This window comes from Heterodontus francisci, unplaced genomic scaffold (genome assembly GCF_036365525.1).
Source record: "Heterodontus francisci isolate sHetFra1 unplaced genomic scaffold, sHetFra1.hap1 HAP1_SCAFFOLD_1106, whole genome shotgun sequence".
Lineage (NCBI taxonomy): Eukaryota > Metazoa > Chordata > Chondrichthyes > Heterodontiformes > Heterodontidae > Heterodontus > Heterodontus francisci.
The window spans coordinates 132,453-156,741 of NW_027141773.1; the positions used below are offsets into that span (position 1 = coordinate 132,453).

The 24,289-nt window shown below is 52.1% G+C and overlaps 1 protein-coding gene across 1 annotated transcript in view; it reads right to left on the reverse strand.

Moving 5' to 3' along the window:
- LOC137364701 (nuclear valosin-containing protein-like) overlaps nucleotides 1-24,289 on the reverse strand; it is a 149,170-nt gene that overhangs the window by 115,555 nt on the left and 9,326 nt on the right. Inside the window, exons 3-8 of the mRNA XM_068027743.1 lie at nucleotides 15,415-15,467; nucleotides 13,911-13,995; nucleotides 10,376-10,427; nucleotides 9,439-9,711; nucleotides 4,261-4,390; nucleotides 2,216-2,292 (exon numbers count right to left, since the gene is read on the reverse strand). Coding sequence (XP_067883844.1) covers nucleotides 2,216-2,292; nucleotides 4,261-4,390; nucleotides 9,439-9,711; nucleotides 10,376-10,427; nucleotides 13,911-13,995; nucleotides 15,415-15,467 — 670 coding nt within the window. The remainder of the gene's footprint in view (nucleotides 1-2,215; nucleotides 2,293-4,260; nucleotides 4,391-9,438; nucleotides 9,712-10,375; nucleotides 10,428-13,910; nucleotides 13,996-15,414; nucleotides 15,468-24,289) is intronic.

Below are 24,289 nucleotides of genomic sequence, written 5' to 3' on the forward strand. Positions count from 1 at the left end.
CTGGCCTCTTGGTCATTCCCTATTTTAATCACTCCACTATTGGTGGCCATGCCTTCATTCAGTTGCCTAGGCCCTAAGCTCTGGAAGTCTCTCCCTAAAGCTCTCCACCTTTAAGAGACTCCTTAAAACCTACCTCTTTGACCATGCTTTTTGTCACCTCTCCTAAAATCTCCTTATTTGCTCAGTGTACAAAGCTCCTGTGGGAAACAACTGCGCAATCATCGGCATATTGTTAAGTCTTGGATGTGCTTGGATGTGTTAAGGTTGAATAGCTTCCTGTCAGGTAGAAACTCAATCATGACCCCTTGTGGAAATTGGTCATGAATGAGTTCGAGGACGAGGCTGAGGTAGATATTGAAGAGAGTTGGTGTCATCACACAGCCTTGCTTGATGACTGTTTGGATCTGAAAGAGCTCACTCTCAAATCCATTGTAAAGGAGCCTTCATGCAAGAGTCACAGGATAGTATTGGCCGAACGACAAAGATTATATCTGAGGTTCCCCTGGATGGCCGGAAACCACACTGGGATTCTGGAAGTATGTCCTGACCAACAGGGAAGAGGTGATTGAGGAGGATTCGTGTGAGAATCTACCCAACAATAGACAGAAAGGATATGCCTCTATAGTTCCCACAAATTAATTTATCACCCTTCTTAAAAAGTGAATCAACAATGACATTGCGAAAGTCGCGAAAAGGTCTGAGAGTTTGAGTAAAGAGTTCCAGCTTTACAGATCTCTGCAGGAATGTTGCCCAGACCATACGCCTTGCTATTCTTCATCAGTTGGATAGCCTTTAGTATCTCAGCATGTGTAGGCAGCGTAACCCAGATCTACTCTCAGGCTGCTGAGGGATTGTTCTGATGCTCTTGTCTGATATTATTGACTCCTGATTGAGAAGGCTCCAGTAGTGCTCCTTCCCAATGCTCTCAGATCGCTCATCATCTTTGAGAAGAGTATTGCAGTCTTCTGCTAGGGGCCGAGGGAGGGACCATTTGTTATTGGTCCACAGATGGTCTTGGCGCCTGGACGAAGCTTCACATGTCACGCAGGTCTGTGTAACATTGGATTTCACTGGACTTCTCAAACCACCTCTTATTCTTGGTGACACGTATCATTCTCTGAGCTTCGGATTTAAGTAGTAAATATTCTTTGCGTTTCTGTTGTGATGTCGGCTGATTTTGACACATAATGAAGGCTTGGCGTTTCCAATCCAGAATTTTCCGTATTCCTCAATCATTCTCATTGGACCAGTTCTGGCGCCTGCGAGATACAAACCTGATGATCTGAGTACATGTGTCTTCCAACGCGGATTGGATTTTGTCCCAAAGCCCTTCCACACTGGCATCATCAGAACAAGACGGGAAGAAAGCTGCACCTGGAATTATTCTCTTGTTTTTATATCCTGCAGAATGTGAATGTTAAATCTTCTGATTTCTTTGGTGCCTGGGTGCCAGGCGTTTGCTCATGGAGGAGCGTACAAGTCTGTGGTCTGTCCAGCAGTTGTTTGCACCTCGCATGTCTCGGGTAATGTGCATGTCCTTCCTATCCCAGGCTCGGACAATGATGTAGTCCAGGAGCTGCCAATGACTGGATCGGGGCGTTTCCACATTGTCTTATATTTATCTTTCTGGTGAGCCGGTGAGTCCGCGGCGGTGAGCCGGTGAGTCCGCGACGGTGAGCCGGTGAGGCTGCGGCGGTGAGCCGGTGAGTCCGCGGCGGTGAGCCGGTGAGTCCGCGACGGTGAGGGAGTGAGTCTGTGACGGTGAGCGAGTGTGTCTGTGACGGTGAGCGAGTGTGTCTGCGACGGTGAGGGAGTGAGTCTGCGACGGTGAGTGTGTTAGTGATTCCCCCCTCTCCACACTGACCCCCCCCCCCCCCACCCCCAAATCTGTACAGCTCCCTCTCCACACTGACCCCAATCTGTGCCAACTCAGCCAGGGTGGGGGAGATGCATCAGGTGGGGGAGGTGTGTCGGGGGGAGATGAGCCAGGCAGGGGCGATGCGCCAGGCTGACTCCCTGCTCTTTCCACCCATTGTGAACACTCTGGGATTCTGCCATCTCCTTTCACACGTTGAGAAGGGACCCTTGGCGGATACTCCACAGGTTCAGCTCTGCTTGTGAATTCCCACCCTGCAAGAAACAGCATCTGCAGAATAACCCATATATAGACCCGCGCGGCCAGTCTGCCCAGGTGAACACACTGCACACTCCTTACCTTGAGGGTTTCCTCACAGCCACCAACATCTTCAAACTTCACCGTCGAGTGTTGTAGCTCAAAGCCTTTCCTCCCAGCTGAAGAACAGGAGAAAGCAGTCAGTGCAACAGGAGGGGAAGGGTCCGTGTGGGGAGGGTCCAGGTGGGGATGTGGTACGACTGAGGGTCTGGGCAGGAGTGGGGGGGGCACAAACAAGGGTCCAGGCGGGGGTCCGAGCAAGAGTCCGGCCGTTTGGGGGTGGGGGTATGACCAAGGAGGGGTCCGACTTATGGTCCGGGCAGGGGGTGCGATAGAGTGAGGGTCCGGGCAGGGGGGGCGACAGAGTGAGGGTCCGGGCAGGGGGGGCGACAGAGCGAGGGACCGGGCAGGGGGGGCGACAGAGCGAGGGACCGGGCAGGGGGGGCGACAGAGCGAGGGTCCGGGCAGGGGGGGCGACAGAGCGAGGGTCCGGGCAGGGGGGGCGACAGAGCGAGGGTCCGGGCAGGGGGCGCGACAGAGCGAGGGTCCGGGCAGGGGGCGCGACAGAGCGAGGGTCCGGGCAGGGGGCGCGACAGAGCGAGGGTCCGGGCAGGGGGCGCGACAGAGCGAGGGTCCGGGCAGGGGGCGCGACAGAGCGAGGGTCCGGGCAGGGGGCGCGACAGAGCGAGGGTCCGGGCAGGGGGCGCGACAGAGCGAGGGTCCGGGCAGGGGGCGCGACAGAGCGAGGGTCCGGGCAGGGGGCGCGACAGAGCGAGGGTCCGGGCAGGGGGCGCGACAGAGCGAGGGTCCGGGCAGGGGGCGCGACAGAGCGAGGGTCCGGGCAGGGGGCGCGACAGAGCGAGGGTCCGGGCAGGGGGCGCGACAGAGCGAGGGTCCGGGCAGGGGGCGCGACAGAGCGAGGGTCCGGGCAGGGGGCGCGACAGAGCGAGGGTCCGGGCAGGGGGCGCGACAGAGCGAGGGTCCGGGCAGGGGGCGCGACAGAGCGAGGGTCCGGGCAGGGGGCGCGACAGAGCGAGGGTCCGGGCAGGGGGCGCGACAGAGCGAGGGTCCGGGCAGGGGGCGCGACAGAGCGAGGGTCCGGGCAGGGGGCGCGACAGAGCGAGGGTCCGGGCAGGGGGCGCGACAGAGCGAGGGTCCGGGCAGGGGGCGCGACAGAGCGAGGGTCCGGGCAGGGGGCGCGACAGAGCGAGGGTCCGGGCAGGGGGCGCGACAGAGCGAGGGTCCGGGCAGGGGGCGCGACAGAGCGAGGGTCCGGGCAGGGGGCGCGACAGAGCGAGGGTCCGGGCAGGGGGCGCGACAGAGCGAGGGTCCGGGCAGGGGGCGCGACAGAGCGAGGGTCCGGGCAGGGGGCGCGACAGAGCGAGGGTCCGGGCAGGGGGCGCGACAGAGCGAGGGTCCGGGCAGGGGGCGCGATAGAGCGAGGGTCCGGGCAGGGGGCGCGATAGAGCGAGGGTCCGGGCAGGGGGCGCGATAGAGCGAGGGTCCGGGCAGGGGGCGCGATAGAGCGAGGGTCCGGGCAGGAGGCGCGATAGAGCGAGGGTCCGGGCAGGGGGCGCGATAGAGCGAGGGTCCGGGCAGGGGGTGCGATAGAGCGAGGGTCCGGGCAGGAGGCGCGATAGAGCGAGGGTCCGGGCAGGGGGCGCGATAGAGCGAGGGTCCGGGCAGGGGGCGCGATAGAGCGAGGGTGCGTATCGGGGGGGGGGCTGGGGGGGCGTGAGCGAGCGAGCAAGGGTCCAGGCGGTGGGCGGGTGCGATAGAGCGAGAGACCGGGCCGGGGGGGACGCGAGCGAGCGAGGGTCCGGGCAGGGGCACAAGCGAGCGAGGGTCCAGGTGGGGGGAGGTGCGAGCGAGCGATGGTCCGGGCAGAGGGGCGCGTGTGACCGAGGGTCCGGGCGAGTGACGGAGCAAGATGCAGAGATAAGGAGGGAGGGAGAGAGGAGGGCACAGCATTGGTGCCATTGAGGGGCGAACAGAATAGTGCTATCGAGTGTCAGGCTCATTTCCTGGAGTGTCTGTTTCACCCAGTTCCAGGAAGGGTTCATTCTCCTCAGCTTTTACTGACACACCTTTCCTGTTCAGTATCGATGATTCGATCTGTCTATCCACATCCCGTGTCTCTTCCCCACCTCGCTGCTTCCTTTTATTCACTCTCCTCCTCTTCCTCTCACGCCGATCCATGTGTGAATCTTCTGTTCTCTGCAACAGAATAAATAGCCTTTGTTTCTGGCACCAACTCCTCGCCCAACCCTCAGTCTTGAGCTGAGAGGTAGGTCCCAGTGAGAGGCCTGTTCCATAGCCAGTAGTGGACAGGCCCCGGACAGTGGGGGTGATGAGAGGCCTGTTCCACAACCGGGAGTGGACAGGCCCCGGGCTGCGCAGTGGGGGTGATGAGAGGCCTGTTACACAGCCGGGCGTGGACAGGCCCCGGGCTGGGCAGTGGGGGTGATGAGAGGCCTGTTACACAGCCGGGAGTGGACAGGCCCCGGGCTGCGCAGTGTGGGTGATGAGAGGCCTGTTCCACAGCCGGGAGTGGACAGGCCCCGGGCCGGGCAGTGGGGGTGATGAGGGGCCTGTTCCACAGCCGGGAGTGGACAGGCCCCGGGCTGAGCAGTGGGGGTGATGAGAGGCCTGTTCCACAGCCAGGAGCGGACAGGCCCCGGGCAGTGGGGGTGATGAGGGGCCTGTTCCACAGCCGGGAGTGGACAGGCCCCGGGCTGGGAAGTAGGGGTGATGAGGGGCCTGTTCCACAGCCGGGAGTGGACAGGCCCCGGGCAGTGGGGGTGATGAGGGGCCTGTTCCACAGCAGGTAGTGGACAGGACATGGGCTGGGCAGTGGGGGTGATGAGGGGCCTGTTCCACAGCCAGGAGCGGACAGGCCCCGGGCAGTGGGGGTGATGAGGGGCCTGTTCCACAGCCGGGAGTGGACAGGCCCCGGGCAGTGGGGGTGATGAGGGGCCTGTTCCACAGCAGGTAGTGGACAGGACATGGGCTGGGCAGTGGGGGTGATGAGGGGCCTGTTCCACAGCCAGGAGTGGACAGGCCCCGGGCAGTGGGGGTGATGAGAGGCCTGTTCCACAGCAGGTAGTGGACAGGACATGGGCTGGGCAGTGGGGGTGATGAGGGGCCTGTTCCACAGCCAGGAGTGGACAGGCCCCGGGCAGTGGGGGTGATGAGAGGCCTGTTCCACAGCAGGTAGTGGACAGGACATGGGCTGGGCAGTGGGGGTGATGAGGGGCCTGTTCCACAGCAGGTAGTGGACAGGACATGGGCTGGGCAGTGGGGGTGATGAGGGGCCTGTTCCACAGCCAGGAGTGGACAGGCCCCGGGCAGTGGGGGTGATGAGAGGCCTGTTCCACAGCAGGTAGTGGACAGGACATGGGCTGGGCAGTGGGGGTGATGAGGGGCCTGTTCCACAGCCGGGAGTGGACAGGCCCCAGGCTGGGCAGTGGGGGTGATGAGAGGCCTGTTCCACAGCCGGGAGTGGACAGGCCCCAGGCTGGGCAGTGGGGGTGATGAGGGGCCTGTTCCACAGCCGGGAGTGGACAGGCCCCGGGCAGTGGGGGTGATGAGGGGCCTGTTCCACAGCCAGGAGCGGACAGGCCCCGGGCAGTGGGGGTGATGAGGGGCCTGTTACACAGCCGGGAGTGGACAGGCCCCGGGCTGCGCAGTGTGGGTGATGAGAGGCCTGTTCCACAGCCGGGAGTGGACAGGCCCCGGGCAGTGGGGGTGATGAGAGGCCTGTTCCACAGCCGGGAGTGGACAGGCCCCAGGCTGAGCAGTGTGGGTGATGAGGGGCCTGTTCCACAGCCGGGAGTGGACAGGCCCCGGGCTGGGCAGTGGGGGTGATGAGGGGCCTGTTCCACAGCTGGGAGTGGACAGGCCCCGGGCAGTGGGGGTGATGAGGGGCCTGTTCCACAGCCAGGAGCGGACAGGCCCCGGGCAGTGGGGGTGATGAGGGGCCTGTTCCAAAGCAGGTAGTGGACAGGACATGGGCTGGGCAGTGTGGGTGATGAGGGGCCTGTTCCAAAGCAGGTAGTGGACAGGACATGGGCTGGGCAGTGGGGGTGATGAGGGGCCTGTTCCACAGCCGGGAGTGGACAGGCCCCGGGCAGTGGGGGTGATGAGGGGCCTGTTCCACAGCCGGGAGTGGACAGGCCCCGGGCTGCGCAGTGGGGGTGATGAGAGGCCTGTTACACAGCCGGGCGTGGACAGGCCCCGGGCTGGGCATTGGGGGTGATGAGAGGCCTGTTACACAGCCGGGAGTGGACAGGCCCCGGGCCGGGCAGTGGGGGTGATGAGGGGCCTGTTCCACAGCCGGGAGTGGACAGGCCCCGGGCTGAGCAGTGGGGGTGATGAGAGGCCTGTTCCACAGCCAGGAGCGGACAGGCCCCGGGCAGTGGGGGTGATGAGGGGCCTGTTCCACAGCCGGGAGTGGACAGGCCCCGGGCTGGGAAGTAGGGGTGATGAGGGGCCTGTTCCACAGCCGGGAGTGGACAGGCCCCGGGCAGTGGGGGTGATGAGGGGCCTGTTCCACAGCCAGGAGCGGACAGGCCCCGGGCAGTGGGGGTGATGAGGGGCCTGTTCCACAGCAGGTAGTGGACAGGACATGGGCTGGGCAGTGGGGGTGATGAAGGGCCTGTTCCACAGCCAGGAGTGGACAGGCCCCGGGCAGTGGGGGTGATGAGGGGCCTGTTCCACAGCAGGTAGTGGACAGGACATGGGCTGGGCAGTGGGGGTGATGAGGGGCCTGTTCCACAGCCAGGAGCGGACAGGCCCCGGGCAGTGGGGGTGATGAGGGGCCTGTTCCACAGCAGGTAGTGGACAGGACATGGGCTGGGCAGTGGGGGTGATGAGGGGCCTGTTCCACAGCCGGGAGTGGACAGGCCCCGGGCAGTGGGGGTGATGAGGGGCCTGTTCCACAGCCGGGAGTGGACAGGCCCCAGGCTGAGCAGTGGGGGTGATGAGGGGCCTGTTCCACAGCCGGGAGTGGACAGGCCCCAGGCTGAGCAGTGTGGGTGATGAGGGGCCTGTTCCACAGCCGGGAGTGGACAGGCCCCGGGCTGGGCAGTGGGGGTGATGAGGGGCCTCTTCCACAGCCGGGAGTGGACAGGCCCCGGGCTGGGCAGTGGGGGTGATGAGGGGCCTGTTCCACAGCCGGGAGTGGACAGGCCCCAGGCTGGGCAGTGGCGGTGATGAGAGGCCTGTTCCACAGCCAGGAGTGGGATGCTTACAGGTAGGCTACTGAGACTGCTACCTATCTTTGTGTTGTCAGTAAATCTGGATATCTGGTTTTCTATCCCATCATCTAAGTTGTTAATGACTACAGTGAATAACTGAGGTCCTAATCCAGAGCCTTGCCCATCAGGTCCTGGAGATTTGTCACTGTTTGGTGCCATTAATTCCTCAGTACTGTTATTTAGCTTATGTTTGTTTTGATGAGTTCCTGTCCCTGATTCAATATCACTCTCCTTGGGATTTCTGAACTCTTCCTCTGCTGTAAATACTGTCACAAAGTAATTAGTCAGTGTGTCCACCATTATTATTTTCTGTTACAATATCACCGTTACCAAAGTTCTCAAAGGGCGCCATAGCTCCCTCTTTTTCCGAATGTATAACTGTTTTTGAGGTTGATTTTGACATCCCTTGCATGTTTCTTTGTAAATTCCCCTTCTTGTAGCTCTATCTGTTTCGTCACCCTTTGCTGTTCTTCGTATCTCTCCATTCACAAGGATTTGTGCTATTTTTTGCATTTTTGTATGCTGTTTTATTTCGCCTCGTGTTGTCTCAGCTCTTCACAGTTGCTAACAGGAGTCCTATACACAACTTCCACTACAATCTTCAATCTTTTTCTATTTCTTAATTCTACCCATAAAGTCTCCACTGCCAGCTTACCTCTTGTTAAATCCTCTCTCATCACTGAAGCAATTTTAACTTTAATCCCCCACCCCTATCATTTTCCCTATCTTTCCTATAAACATTATAACCTGGTATATGGAGTTCCCAGTCCTGTCCATCTGCCTTGTAGCCATGTCTCTCCAATGGCTGCCATGTCAGAGCCTCCAAGTTGAATTTGTGCCTGCAATTTATTCAGTTTGTTCCGTACACACTGTGCATTTGTAGAAAGAATGCTTATTTAGGTCACACAGCCTAATCTCTCCTTCATCTCCAATATTTTACTCACACATTTCCTATTTCTCACTGACCTTAATTACTTTACATCCTTCACTTTTCCCTTGACCTGTAGTTCCTAATGCACAATTTCTGACTGTTACTCTACTTACTTCTCTTTTGTTTATTTTCAAACTATTATCTCTGCTACCTTTTCCACTAAAGAACCCACCCTCACCCTTACCACTTGAAAGTCTTTATAACAGGCCTATTTATCTTTTCCACTAGGACTCTGATCCTATCCCAGTTCAGGTGGAACCTCTGCCAATGGTACAGTATCTTCCTGTCCCATGAAATGGAAGCCCTCTTTCCCACTTCACTCCTTCAGCCACATGTTCACCTCTCTAATCTGCTTCTCCCAGAGCCAATTTACATGTGGCTCAGGTAATAATCCAAAGTTTATAACCCTTGGGGTCCTGTTCTTTAATTTAGCTCTTAGTTCCTGGTCCTCTCCAAAGTCGACCTCTTCCAACATGGACCATAATGACTGGATCCTCTCCCTCCTTCTCCAATATCCTTTCCAGCCAATTAGAGATATCCCTCATCATGGCACCAGGTAAAAAAAAAAAATCCCGGACTCTTGATCCTGCTTCCAAAGGACGTTATCTCTCCCTCTTAACTACCGAATCCCCAGAGCCTCGGATCTTTTCCTGAGGAGAAACATTAGACTCTACTGCAACAACAAACACTCACTAACAACCCTGCGAAGAAGCGTCTGCTAACCTCTCTCTTCACTCTCAGTGTCCATTTTCAAATTCACAATCCCTGCCCTCTTGGACGAGAAGACGACAAGACTGGCACAAAGACAAGATCTTGAACATTCAACACAACCTTGACTGGTTTACCACCAGCCAATGGGCAGGCTCCCCCATCCCAGGCAAAGCAGTCCCTCAATGAGGGGTCAACCCGCACTGTCTGCTGGAATCCTGGATTGGGACTTGCACCTACAACCATCTGAGAAATAGATGACACCGGGAGGTATGGGGGAGAATACAGCTTCCGGAACATTTAACACAGCTTTTTCTCATATAAATAACAAAACATAGCCATTGGTTTGGAAGAAGCAGAGTTGTTACCTCAGAACTCTGTCCAGTTTCCTTCTCATCGACACACACATCGAGACCACCACCCTGTGAGTGACGTGCCCCTGGAGAGCTGTCAATAAACCAGCCGCCCACAGAGACCCCTGTAACCCCCGGGGTCCCTCCCGGCAGACTAGCTGGCCCAGGAGCTGACTGCCTGTGCATGCTGGCGCCTTCTAGCACTTTCTTGGCTGGCAGAGTGGGGGCAGGCTCAGGGTTGGTTTTCCGGTATAGGTTCAGCAATGAGGAGTTCATGAGATTGGTCGGCTGTAAAGGATGAAGAAAACATGTGATATCAATTAATCACTCATTGTTGACGCCTTGACAGTCGAAGTGAACCCTGGCTCCAGAACCGGGAGATCACAAGAGCTTCAGCAACACCAGGAGACAGTGAGCGAAAAAGCCTGTCCCATTTACATTGTTATAACAGCACCCACCCGCCCTAGCCCTCAAATCCCTCCCCACGCCCACCCCCCAAGATCCCTCAAACCACCCCCACCCCAGCCTGATCCCTCAAACACCCCCCCGCCCGATCCCTCAACCCCCCCCCGGCCCGATCCCTCAAACCCCGCCCCCCCCCCCCCCGCCTGATCTCTCAACCCCCCCCCCCTCCGCCCGATCCCTCAAACGACCTCCCCCACCACCCCCCAGCCCCGATCCCTCAAATACCCACCACGCGTTTAAACCCACACCTTCTGATTCAGGCAAGAGTGTCCCACTGAGCCGGACACCGACCCCAATCTGTCCCCCCGGACACCGACCCCGACCCCAATCTGTCCCCCCGGACACCAACCTGTCCCCCCGGACACCGACCCCGACCCCAATCTGTCCCCCCGGACACCGACCCCAATCTGTCCCCCCGGACACCGACCCCGACCCCAATCAGTCCCCCCGGAGGAAATAATTCATCACGAAATCAGAATCAACCTACCGGGTATTCTGGGTAATCCTCACTGTCAGACAAATCAGAGATCAGGTCCCCACTGCAAAACAGAAGTCATAGAGTTATACAGCACAGAACCAGGCCCTTCGGCCCATCGTGTCTGTGCCAGCCATCAAGTTATTCTAGTCCCATTTTTCAGGACTTGGCCTGTAGCCTTGTATGCTATGGCGTTTCAAGTGCTCATCTAAATACTTCTTAAATGTTGTGGGGGTTCCTGCCTCTGCCACCCCTTCAGGCAGTGTATTCCAGATTCCAAACACACTCTGGGTGAAAAACATTTTCCTCAAATCCCGTCTAAACCTCCTGGCCCTTACCTTAAATCTATGCCGTCTGTTTATTGACCCCTCCGCAAAGGAAAAAAATTTCTTCCTATCTAACCTATCAATGCCCCTCATAATTTTGTATACCTCAATCATGTCTCCCCCCAACATCCTTCTCTGTTCTAAGGAAAACAACCCTAGCCTTTTCAGTCTCTCTTCATAGCTGAAATGCTGGAGCCCAGGAAACATCCTGGTGAATCTCCTCTGCACCCTCTCCAGTGCAATCACATCCTTCCTACAGTATGGTGACCAGAACTGTACACAGTACTCCAGCTGTGGCTTGACTAGCGTTTTGTACAGCTCTTTCATAACCTCACTGCTCTCATATTCTATCCCTTGGCTAATAAAGGCAAGTATCCCATATGCCTTCCTAACCACTTTATCTACCTGTACTGCTGCCTTCAGTGATCCATGGACAAGTACACCAAGGTCCCTGTGACCCTCTGTACTTCCTATGGTCCTACCATCCATTGTATATTCCCTTGCCTTGTTAGTCCTCCCAAAATGCATCACCTCACACTTCTCAGGATTAAATTCCATTTGCCACTGCTCCGCCCATCTTACCAGCCCAGCTATATCGTCCTGTAATCTCAGGCCCCAGCTATATCGTCCTGTAATCTCAGGCTTTCCTCCTCACTATTTGTGACACCAATTTTTGTGTCATCTGTGAACTTACTTATCATACCTCCTATATTCACGTCCAAATCATTAATGTACACAACAAACAGCAAGGGTCCCAGCACCGATCCCTGTGGTACACTACTGGTCACAGGCTTCCGCTCGCAAAAACAATCCTCGAAAATTACACTCTGTTTCACCAAGCCAATCTTGGATCCAATTTGCCAAATTGCCCTGGATCCCAAGGGCTCTTTTTTTATTTTATTTATTTAGAGATACAGCACTGAAACAGGCCCTTCAGCCCACCGAGTCTGTGCCGACCATCAACCACCCATTTATACTAATCCTACATTAATCTCATTACCCTCTCACATCCACACCTTCCCTCAATTCCCCGACCACCTACCTATACTAGGGGCAATTTACAATGGCCAATCAAATCTTTGGCTGTGGGAGGAAACCGGAGCACCCGGTGAAAACCTACACGGTCACAGGGAGAACTTGCAAACTCCGCACAGACAGTACCCAGAATTGAACCCGGGTCCCTGGAGCTGTGAGGCTGCGGTGCTAACCACTGCGCCGTTCAGTACCTTTATTTCCGGTCCATCTTTGTCCTTTTCCATAACTACCTTAAATCTTAGAATTATGATTATTATCCCCAAAATGCTCCCCCACTGACACTTCTACCACTTGTCCGGCTTCATTCCCTAGGATTAGGTCCAGTACTGCCCTTTCTCTTGTAGGATTTTCTACGTACTGGCTCAAAAAGCTCTCCTGTATGAATTTTAAGCCTTTGCACTAAGACTATCCCAGTTGATATTGTTCTTGTTCTTTGGCCTCCTTATCTCGAGAGACAATGGATACGCGCCTGGAGGTGGTCAGTGGTGTGTGGAGCAGCGCCTGGAGTGGCTATAAAGGACAATTCTAGAGTGACAGACTCTTCCACAGGTGCTGCAGAAAAATTTATTTGTTGGGGCTGTTACAGTTGGCTCTCCCCTTGCGCCTCTGTCTTTTTTCCTGCCAACTGCTAAGTCTCTTCGACTCGCCACACTTTAGCCCCGTCTTTATGGCTGCCCGCCAGCCAGTTGATATTAGGTAAGTTGAAATCCACCATTACAACCCTATTATTTATACACTTCTCTGAGATTTGCCTACATATTTGTTTCTCTATCGCTCCCTCACGGTTTGGAGGTTTGGAGTACCCTCCCAACCAAGTGATTGCCCCCCTTTTGTTCTTATGTTCTACCCATATGGCCACATTTGAGGAACCTTCGAAAGTCATCATGGATTGGACAGCAATAAATGCAGAGAACCCACTAGGTCAACAGCGGTTTGATACAGAGTAAAGCTCCCTCGACACTGTCCCATCAAATACTCCCAGGACAGATACAGCACGGGGTTAGATACAGAGTAAAGCTCCCTCTACACTGTCCCATCAAACACTCCCAGCACAGATACAGCAAGGGGTTAGATACAGAGTAAAGCTCCCTCTACACTGTCCCATCAAACACTCCCAGCACAGATACAGCACAGGGTTAGATACAGAGAAAAGCTCCCTCTACACTGTCCCATCAAACACTCCCAGGACAGGTACAGCACAGGGTTAGATACAGAGTAAAGCTCCCTCTACACTGTCCCATCAAACACTCCCAGGACAGGTACAGCACAGGGTTAGATACAGAGTAAAGCTCCCTCTACACTGTCCCCATCAAACACTCCCAGGAGAGGTACAGCACAGGGTTAGATACAGAGTAAAGCTCCCTCTGCACTGTCCCATCAAACACTCCCAAGACAGGTACAGCACGGGGTTAGATACAGAGTAAAGCTCCCTCGACACTGTCCCATCAAACACTCCCAGGACAGGGACAGCACGGGGTTAGATACAGAGTAAACCTCCCTCTACACTGTCCCATCAAACACTCCCAGGACAGGGACAGCACGGGGTTAGATACAGAGTAAACCTCCCTCTGCACTGTCCCATCAAACACTCCCAAGACAGGTACAGCACGGGGTTAGATACAGAGTAAAGCTCCCTCTGCACTGTCCCATCAAACACTCCCAGGAGAGGTACAGCACGGGTCCTACCCCGCGACTGGTAGTGAAAGTGTCAGGGCAGGTCGCTGGACTCCCGGAGATTGGAGATACATCTCAGATTATCCAAGCTTCCATTTGCAGGCTGACATGCTGCAAGTTGGAGTGGATGTGTGGGATTTGCATGTTTTCTTAGATTGATGTTTCAATATAAGAGACCGCAGATGCTAACTTTGAACTCCTTGATGAAGTATTAAAGTTACTGGCACTGTCCGACCTGTTAATCGATCAAATTAAATGGATTGGCTAAAATCTGATGTCAGGTTAGAATATGCCAGCGACACTCATGCCTGAGGGATGGCCTCCTGGAGGACAGATGTGACTGATCCCAGTGGCACCTGACTCCACAAGGGTCACCAGGGAGTGGGGGAGGGGTAGGAGAACAACTACTGAGACAATTCTATACAAAAAAACAAACGCAAGGTGAGGATCCCCAAAGCACCTGGCCTTCCAGTCTGAATTGCAGAGATCTCAGCAAACCCAGAATTCCCTACCCATCCTCCATTCGGCTCTGCCGAGCCCGTTTCCCAAGATGCTCCGCTTCAAAATCCAACATCTCCCTCCTGACCAATCGGTACACTGCAGAAAGAAACCAGTAAAACATATCTCAATTGGCTGGAAACTCGGGGCACCACAGCAAACAACAGTGTGATTGGTCTAAGTTCACTTGGCAATTTTAAATTAAAGAAAGACAGTTTCTAGTCTCTCTCCCTCTCACTCACTAACTGACTGAGCAGATGACTCCCAATCCCCAATGGCTCATGGAATAAACATGCCTTTTATATAGCACCAAGAATTGTTAGCAAACAAGATTAGACACCAAACCACATAAGGAGATAGATAGTAGGACAAATGTTTGGTCAAAGCGACAGATTTTCAGGAGACTGTTAAAATGATAATGGAGGGTGGGTGGGTGGGGGTTCAAGAGCTTTCAGGAGGGTATTCCAGAGTTTAGGGCCTAGGAATCTGAAGGCACAGTTGCCAATAGTACAGCAATGAAAATCGGGGAGGCACAGTTCTGCAAGGCTCAGATCCCAGGCTCAATGGTCGGCCTGGTCTGGTTAAGCAGCCTCCAGCCAGGGCAAGACGGCTCTGAAATTAGCCTAAGTACTGGACGAGACATCAGGTAACATGGATTCACACTCCTGCTCACCCCCCAGTGACCCTGCTGGGAGAAGGTGTGAGGGGTGATAACATCAGGTAACACGGATTCACACTCCTGCTCACCCCCCAGTGACCCTGCTGGGAGAAGGTGTGAGGGGTGATAACATCAGGTAACACGGATTCACACTCCTGCTCACCCCCCCCCCCCACCCCCCAAGTGACCCTGCTGGGAGAAGGTGTGAGGGGTGATAACATCAGGTAACACGGATTCACACTCCTGCTCACCCCCCAGTGACCCTGCTGGGAGAAGGTGTGAGGGGTGATAACATCAGGTAACACGGATTCACACTCCTGCTCACCCCCCAGTGACCCTGCTGGGAGAAGGTGTGAGGGGTGATAACATCAGGTAACACGGATTCACACTCCTGCTCACCCCCCCCCCCCCCCACCCCCCAAGTGACCCTGCTGGGAGAAGGTGTGAGGGGTGATAACATCAGGTAACACGGATTCACACTCCTGCTCACCCCCCAGTGACCCTGCTGGGAGAAGGTGTGAGGGGTGATAACATCAGGTAACACGGATTCACACTCCTGCTCACCCCCCCCCCCACCCCCCAAGTGACCCTGCTGGGAGAAGGTGTGAGGGGTGACATCAGTCACATCTTCCCAAGCAGCCCCTCACCCACCTGCTGAGCAAGACAACCCTCAGCACTCAGCTTCCACACGGAAAGCCTGCAGAATTCAGCACCTCCAGGGGACTGGCAGAGAGAATTCAAACTGACCCACTGAGAAGCATCACTATCCTGCCCTGAACTTCTCCCTGTTGCTCAGTCCATCCATTGTGCCCTGTCACACAGCGAGGCCCCTTGCACACTCAATGGGACGTTTAACTCACCTTTATCCACCTGGATCCTGAAGGCGTTCCTCTTCCTGCGGCCATAGTCCGAGCTATGGGGGAGAGAAAAGCAAAGCATTACACTGACCAAACTCTCACTTCGGAAACAGAGGTTAAATAACACAACAGAAATAGTCTCGTGTTCACATCACAACTGTGATGCGATCACGGCAAATTAAACACAATTTAATTACATGGATCATCAATAATCTTTGAGATATTTGAGAAATGTGACGCTTCTTTCTTTCTCTCTTTCTCATGCTCTTCCTTTTGCTCATTCTCTCTCTCTTTCTATTTTCCCTGCCTTCTTACCTTGCTCTCTTTCTTCGTTTCCACCTCTCTACTTTTTATCAGAAAAATGATCAGCTGTTTTTATTTCCCGGAGTTTTACAGCAGTGCATCAAACTGCTTTTGCTGAGATAAAAGCAAAATACTGCAGATGCTGGAAATCTGAAATAAAAACAGCAAGTTCTGGAAATACTCAGCAGGTCTGGCAGTATCTGTGGAGACAGAAACAGACTTAATGTTTCAGGTCACTGACCTTTCATCAGAACTGGCAAAGCTTAGAAAGAATTAGGATTTAAGCAAGTGAAGGGGAGGGGGGTGGGGGAGAGAACAAAGGCGAAGGTGTTTGATGGAGCAGAGGGCACTCAGGGTCACTGACCCCAAACGTTAACTCTGCTTCTCTTTTCACAGATGCTGCCAGACCTGCTGAGTGGTTCCAGCATTTCTTGTTTTTATTTCAGATTTCCAGCATCCGCAGTATTTTGCTTTTATTTAAATAACAAAGCTGTCCTGGGATAAAGGCAAAGAGAGTGTGTTAATGTTTGTGGTGAAAGACAAAGCAATAGTCCAGCGAGAGTGTGAATAGCAGAATAATGAGCAGATCTGACTACATGAAAAACAGGCACATGGTTAAAAATAAAATAATAAAACATATAAAAATATAAAAAAGGCCAATCGTGCTCTGACGTTATTAAACTGAGGCAATATGGGTGGAGCTCAGGAATAGGAAGGGTGCAGTCACGATGTTGGGGGTTTACTACAGGCCTTCCAACAGCCAGCGGGAGGTAGAGGAGCAGATATGTAGACAGATTTTGGAAAGATGTAAAGGTAACAGGGTTGTAGTGGTGGGTGATTTTAACTTCCCCAATATTGACTGGGACTCACTTAGTGCTAGGGGCTTGGATGGGGCAGAATTTGGATGGGGCAGAATTTGTAAGGAGCATCCAGGAGGGCTTCTTGAAACAATATGTAGATAGTCCAACTAGGGATGGGGCCATTCTGGACCTGGTATTGGGGAATGAGCCCGGCCAGGTGGTCGAAGTTTCAGTGGGGGAGCATTTCGGGAACAGCGACCATAATTCCATAAGTTTTAAGGTACTTGTGGATAAGGATAAGAGTAGTCCTCGGGTGAAGGTGCTAAATTGGGGGAAGGCTAATGATAACAATATTAGGCAGGAACTGAAGAATTTAGATTGGGGGCGGCTGTTTGAGGGTAAATCAACATCTGACATGTGGGAGTCTTTCAAACGTCAGCTGATTAGAATCCAGGACCAGCATGTTCCTGTGAGGAAGACAGACAAGTTTGGCAAGTTTCGGGAAGCTTGGATAACACGGGATATTGTGAGCCTAGTCAAAAAGAAAAAAAAAGGAAGCATTTGTAAGGGCTGGAAGGCTAGGAACAGATGAAGCACTTGAGGAATATAAAGACAGTAGGAAGGAACTTAAGCAAGGAATTAGGAGGGCTAAAAGGGGTCATGAAAAGTCATTGGCAAACAGGATTAAGGAAAATCCCAAGCCTTTTTATACATATATAAGGAGCAAGAGGGTAACCAGGGAAAGGGTTGGCCCACTCAAGGACAGAGATGGGAATCTATGTGTGGAGCCAGAGGAAATGGGTGAGGTGCTAAATGAGTACTTTGCATCAGTAGTCACCAAGGAGAAGGACTTGGTGGATGATGAGCCGAGGGAAGGGAGTGCAGATAGTCTCAGTCATCTCATTATCAAAAAAGAGGAGGTGTTGGGCGTCTTGCAAAGCATTAAGGTAGATAAGTCCCCAGGGCTTGATGGGATCTACCCTAGAATACTGAGGGAGGCAAGGGAAGAAATTGCTGGGGCCTTGACAGAAATCTTTGCATCCTCATTGGCTACAGGTGAGGTCCCAGAGGACTGGAGAATAGCCAATGTTGTTCTTTTGTTTAAGAAGGGTGGTAAGGATAATCCAGAAATTATAGGCCGGTGAGCCTTACGTCAGTGGTAGGGAAACTATTGGAGAGGATTCTTTGGGACAGGATTTACTCCCATTTGGAAACAAACAAACTTATTAGCGAGAGACAGCATGGTTTTGTGAAGGGGAGGTCGTGTCTTACTAATTTGATTGAGTTTTTTGAGGAAGTGAGGAAGATGATTGATGAGGGAAGGGCGGTGGATGTTATCTATATGGACTTTAGTAAAGCCTTTGACAAGGTACCGCATGGCAGACTGGTGCAAAAGGTGAAGTCACACGGGACCAGAGGTGAGCTGGCAAGATGGATACAGAACTGGCTCAGTCACAGAAGACAGAGGGTAACAGTGGATGGGTGTTTTTCTGAATGGAGGGATGTGACTAGTGGTGTTCCGCAGGGATCAGTGCTGGGACCTTTGCTGTTTGTAGTATATATAAATGATTTGGAGGAAAATGTAGCTGGTCTGATTAGTAAGTTTGCGGACGACACAAAGGTTGGTGGAGTTGCGGATAATGATGAGGATTGTCAGAGGATACAGCAGGATATAGATCGGTTGGAGACTTGGGCGGAGAAATGGCAGATGGAGTTTAATCCGGACAAATGTGAGGTAATGCATTTTGGAAGGTCTAATGCAGATGGGAGGTATACAGTAAATGGCAGAACCCTTAGGAGTATTGACAGGCAGAGAGATCTGGGCGTACAGGTCCACAGGTCACTGAAAGTGGCAACGCAGGTGGATAAGGTAGTCAAGAAGGCATACGGCATGCTTGCCTTCATCGGTCGGGACATAGAGTATAAAAATTGGCAAGTCATGTTGCAGCTGTACAGAACCTTAGTTAGGCCACACTTACAATATTGCATGCAATTCTGGTCGCCACACTACCAGAAGGACGTGGAGGCTTTGGAGAGAGTACAGAGGAGGTTTACCAGGATGTTGCCTGGTCTGGAGGGCATTAGCTATGAGGAGAGGTTGGATAAACTCGGATTGTTTTCACTGGAACGACGGAGGTGGAGGGGCGACATGATAGAGGTTTACAAAGTTATGAGCGGCATGGACAGAGTGGATAGTCAGAAGCTTTTTCCCAGGGTGGAAGAGTCAGTTACTAGGGGACATAGGTTTAAGGTGCGAGGGGCAAAGTTTAGAGGGGATGTGCGAGGCAAGTTTTTTTACACAGAGGGTGGTGAGTGCCTGGAACTTGCTGCCAGGGGAGGTGGTGGAAGCAGATACGATAGCGACGTTTAAGAGACATCTTGACCAATATATGAATAGGAAGGGAATAGAGGGATATGGGCCCCGGAAGTGCAGAAGGTGTTAGTTTAGGCAGGCATCAAGATCGGCGCAGGCTTCGAGGGCCGAATGGCCTGTTCCTGTGCTGTACTGTTCTTTGTTCTTTGAACTCAATGTTCAGTCTGCAAGTCTGTACAGTGCCTAATCGAAAGATCAGGTGCTGCTCCTCGAGCTTGCATCGATGTTCACTGGGACACTGGAGCAGGTCAAAGACTTTCCGAAAGCATGACCTCGAGCTTCCGGTTGCTTGCCATTTCAACAATCCCCCGCTGCTCTCATACCAACATTTCTGTCTTTGACCTGCTCCAGATCTCTCGGTGGGAGAGCATTTCGATGATAGTGATCACAACTCCCTGACCTTCACTATGGTCAAGGAGAGGGACAGGAGCAGACGGGATGGGAAAATATTTAATTGGGGGAGGGGGAAATACAATGCTATTAGGCAGGAACTGGGGAGCATGAACTGGGAACAGATGTTCTCAGGGAAATGCACGACAGAAATGTGGAGGTTGTTTAGGGAGCACTTGCTGCGACTGCTGGATAGGTTTGTCCCGATGAGGCAAGGAAGGGATGGTAGGGTGAAGGAACCTTGGATGACAAGAGATGTGGAACAGCTAGTCAAGAGGAAGAAGGAAGCTTACTTAAGGTTGAGGAAGCAAGGATCAGACAGGGCTCTAGAGGGTTACAAGGTAGCCAGGAAGGAACTGAAGAATGGACTTAGGAGAGCTAGAAGGGGACATGAAAAAGTCTTGGCGGGTAGGATTAAGGAAAATCCCAAGGCGTTCTACACTTATGTGAGGAACAAGAGGATGGCCAGAGTGAGGGTAGGGCTGATCAGGGATAGTGGAGGGAACTTGTGCCTGGAGTCGGAGGAGGTAGGGGAGGTCCTAAATGAATACTTTGCTTCAGTATTCACTCGTGAGAGGGACCTGGTCGTTTGTGAGGACAGCGTGGAACAGGCTGATATGTTCAAACAGGTTGAGGTTAATAGGGAGGATGTGCTGGAAATTTTGAATGATATGAGGACAGATAAGTCCCCGGGGCCAGACGGGATATACCCAAGGATATTACGGGAAGCGAGGGAAGAGATTGCTGCGCCTTTGGCGATGATCTTTGCGTCCTCACTGTCCACTGGAGTAGTACCGGATGATTGGAGGGTGGCAAATGTTGTTCCCTTGTTCAAGAAAGGGAATAGGGATAACCCTGGGAATTATAGACCAGTCAGTCTTACGTCGGTAGTGGGTAAATTATTGGAGAGGATTCTGAGACAGGATTTATGATTATTTGGAAAAGCATGGTTTGATTAGAGATAGTCAGCATGGCTTTGTGAGGGGCAGGTCATGCCTCACAAGCCTTACTGAATTCTTTGAAGATATGACAAAACATATTGATGAAGGAAGAGCAGTGGATGTGGTGTATATGGATTTTAGCAAGGCGTTTGATAAGGTTCCCCATGGTAGGCTCATTCAGAAAGTAAGGAGGCATGGGATACAGGGGAAGTTGGCTGTCTGGATACAGAATTGGCTAGCCCATAGAAGACAGAGGGTGGTAGTAGATGGAAAGTATTCAGCCTGGAGCTCGGTGACCAGTGGTGTTCCGTAGGGATCTGTTCTGGGACCTCTGCTCTTTGTGATTTTTATAAATGACTTGGATGAGGAAGTGGAAGGCTGGGTTAGCAAGTTTGCCGATGACACAAAGGTTGCTGGAGTTGTGGATGGTGTGGAAGGCTGTTGTAGGTTGCAACGGGACATTGACAGGATGCAGAGCTGGGCTGAGAAGTGCAGATGGAGTTCAACCTGGAAAAGTGTGAAGTGATTCATTTTGGAAGGTCGAATTTGAATGCAGAATACAGGCTTAAAGACAGGATTCTTGGTAGTGTGGAGGAACAGAGGGATCTTGGGGTCCACGTCCATAGATCGCTCAAAGTTGCCACCCAAGTTGATAGGGTTGTTAAGAAGGCGTATGGTGTGTTGGCTTTCATTAACAGGGGGATTGAGTTTAAGAGCTGCGAGGTTATGCTGCAGCTCTATGAGGCCCTGGTTCGACCACACTTGGAATATTGTGTTCAGTTCAGGTCGCCTCATTATAGGAAGGATGTGGAAGCTTTAGAGAGGGTGCAGAGGAGATTTACCAGGATGCTGCCTGGACTGGAGGGCATGTCCTACGAAGAAAGATTGAGGGTGCTAGGGCTTTTCTCATTGGAGCGAAGAAGGATGAGAGGTGACTTGATAGAGGGGTACAAGATGATGAGAGGCATAGATAGAGTGGATAGCCAGAGACTTTTTCCCAGGGTGGAAAGGGCTATCACCAGGGGGCATAATTTTAAGGTGATTGGAGGAAGGTTTAGGGGAGATGTCAGAGGTAGGTTCTTTACACAGAGAGTGGTGGGTGCGTGGAATGCACTGCCAGCGGTGGTAGTAGAAGCAGATACATTAGGGACATTTAAGCGACTCTTGGATAGGTACATGGATGATAGTTGAATGAAGGGTAGGTAGTTAGTTTGATCTTAGAGTAGGTTAAAGGTTCGGCACAACATCGTGGGCCGAAGGGCCTGTACTGTGCTGTACTGTTCTTTGTTCTATGAACATCAACGCAAGTTCGAGGAGCAGCACCTGATCTTTCGATTAGGCACTCTACAGCCTTGTGGACTGAACATTGAGTTCAATAACTTCAGAGCACGACAGGCTTTTTATAAAATATATTTTTATACTTTTTATTTTATTTTTTAACCATGTGCCTGTTTTTCATGTAGTCAGAGCTGCTCATTATTCTGCTATTAACACTCTATCTGGACTATTGCTTTGTCTTTCACAAGCATTAACACTCTCTCTGCCTTTGTCCCAGGACAGCTTTGTTATGTAATCGCTCCTGCACTCTGCCCTATCATATATCTTCCTTTTTGTTCTCTTCCCCACCATTCACTTGCTTAAAACCTAATTCTTTTCTATCCTTTGCCAGTTCCGATGGAAGGTCACTGACCTGAAACGTTAACTCTGCTTCTCTCTCCATGATGCTGCCTGACCTGCTGAGTATTGCCAGATCTTTTTGCTTTTGCTGAGTGTCTATTCTACATTCCCACAGCTCCATGGGGAAACAAATGGAATCACTGGTGCCCTTTTTAGATAAATTGCTTTTGCACAATGTGGGAAAAATGCAGCAGCTGGAAAGAAGTTCAGCAAATGCCAGTTTACTGTTGTACTTAAGGCATTTCTGAGCAGCTGCCTGATCAGGACAACCCACTGAGGCTGATCATACCTCCTATATTCACATTGAAATTATTAATGTACACGACAAACAGCAAGGGTCCCAGCACCTGTCCCTGTGGTACACCACTGGTCACAGGCTTCCAATCGCAAAAACATCCCTCGACCATTACCCTCTGCCTCCTGCCACGAACCCAATTTTGGATCCAATTTGCCAAATTGCCCTGGATGCCATGGGCTCTTACCTTCTTAACCAATCTCCCATGCGGGACCTCATCAAAAGCCTTACTGATCATAAGAAGAACTAGGAGCAGGAGTAGGCCGTCCGGCCCCTCGCGCCTGCTCCGCCATTCAATAAGTTCATGGCTGATCTTTTCGTGGACTCAGATCCACTTACCCGCGCTCCCACCGTATCCCTTAATTCCTTTATTGTTTTAGAAAGATATCTACCTTAGCTTTAAAAACGTTTACTGAAGAAGCATCAACTACTTCACTGGGCAAGGAATTCCATAGATTAACAACCCTCTGGGTGAAGAAGTTCCTTCTTAATTCAGTCCTAAATCTGCTCCCTATAATCTTGAGGCTATGCCCTCTTGTCCTAGCTTCACCTGCCAGTGGAAACATCCTCTCTACTTGTATCTTATCTATTCCCTTCATGATTTTATATGTTTCTATAAGATCCCCCCTCATTCTTCTGAACTCCAATGAATATAATCCCAATCTACTCAGTCTCTCCTCATAAACCAACCCCCTCAACTCCGGAATCAACCTAGTGAACCTCCTCTGCACCCTCTCCAGTGGCAGTATATCCTTTCTCAAGTAAGGAGACCAAAACTGCACACAGTACTCCAGGTGCGGCCTCACCAGTACCTTATACAGCTGCAACATAACCTCTCTGCTTTTAAACTTAATCCCTTTAGCAATGAAGGACAAAATTCCATTTGCCTTCCTAATTACTTGCTGGACCTGCAGACCAACCTTCTGCGATTCATGCACAAGGACACCTAGGTCCCTCTGCATAGCAGCATGCTGCAACTTTTTACCATTCATGTAATAATCCTTTTTACTGTTACTCCTACCGAAATGAATGACTTCACATTTATTAACATTGTATTCCATCTGCCAGACCTTTGCCCACTCACTCAATGTATCTATGTTCCTCTGCAAAGTTTCACAGTCATCTGCACACTTTGCTCTGCCACTCATCTTAGTGTCATCTGCAAACTTTGACACCCTACACGTGGTCCCCAACTCCGAATCATCTATATAAATTGTAAATAATACGGTCCCAACACCGATCCCTGAGGCACACCACTAGTGACTGATTGCCACCCAGAATAGCACTCATTTATCCCCACTCTCTGCTTCCTGTTAGTCAACCAATCCTCTATCCATGCTAATACTTTACCCCTGACGCCATGCATCTTTATCTTATGCAGCAGCCTCTTGTGCGGCACCTTGTCGAAGGCCTTTTGGAAATCTAGGTACACCACATCCACTGGGTCCCCATTGTCCACCTTGCTCGTAATGTCATCATAGAATTCCAAAAGATTTGTCAAGCATGACCTGCCCTTCATGAACCCATGCTGCGTCTGCCCAACGGGACAATTTCTATCGAGATGCCCTGCTATTTCTTCCTTGATAATAGACTCAAGCATCTTCCCCACTACAGAGGTTAAGCTAATCGGTCTATAATTCCCCATCTTTTGTCTACCTCCCTTTTTAAACAGTGGCGTCACATCTGCTGTTTTCCAATCTGCTGGGACTACCCCAGAGTCCAGCGAATTTTGGAAAATTACCGTCAGTACACCTGCTATTTCTCCCGCCATCTCTTTTAGTACCCTGGGATGCATTCCATCAGGGCCAGGAGACTTATCAATCCTTAGCTCCATTAGCTTGCCCAACACTACCTCTTCCGTAATAATGATTGTTCCCAGGTCCTCACCTACGTTCGTCTCTTTGTCAATTACTGGCATGTTATTAATGTCCTCCACTGTGAAGACCGATACAAAATACCTGTTCAATGCCTCGGCCATTTCATCATATCCCATAACTAAATTCCCCTTCTCATCCTCTAAAGGACCAACGTTTACTTTAGCCACTCTTTTTCGTTTTATATATTTATAGAAACTTTTGCTATCTGTCTTTATATCCTG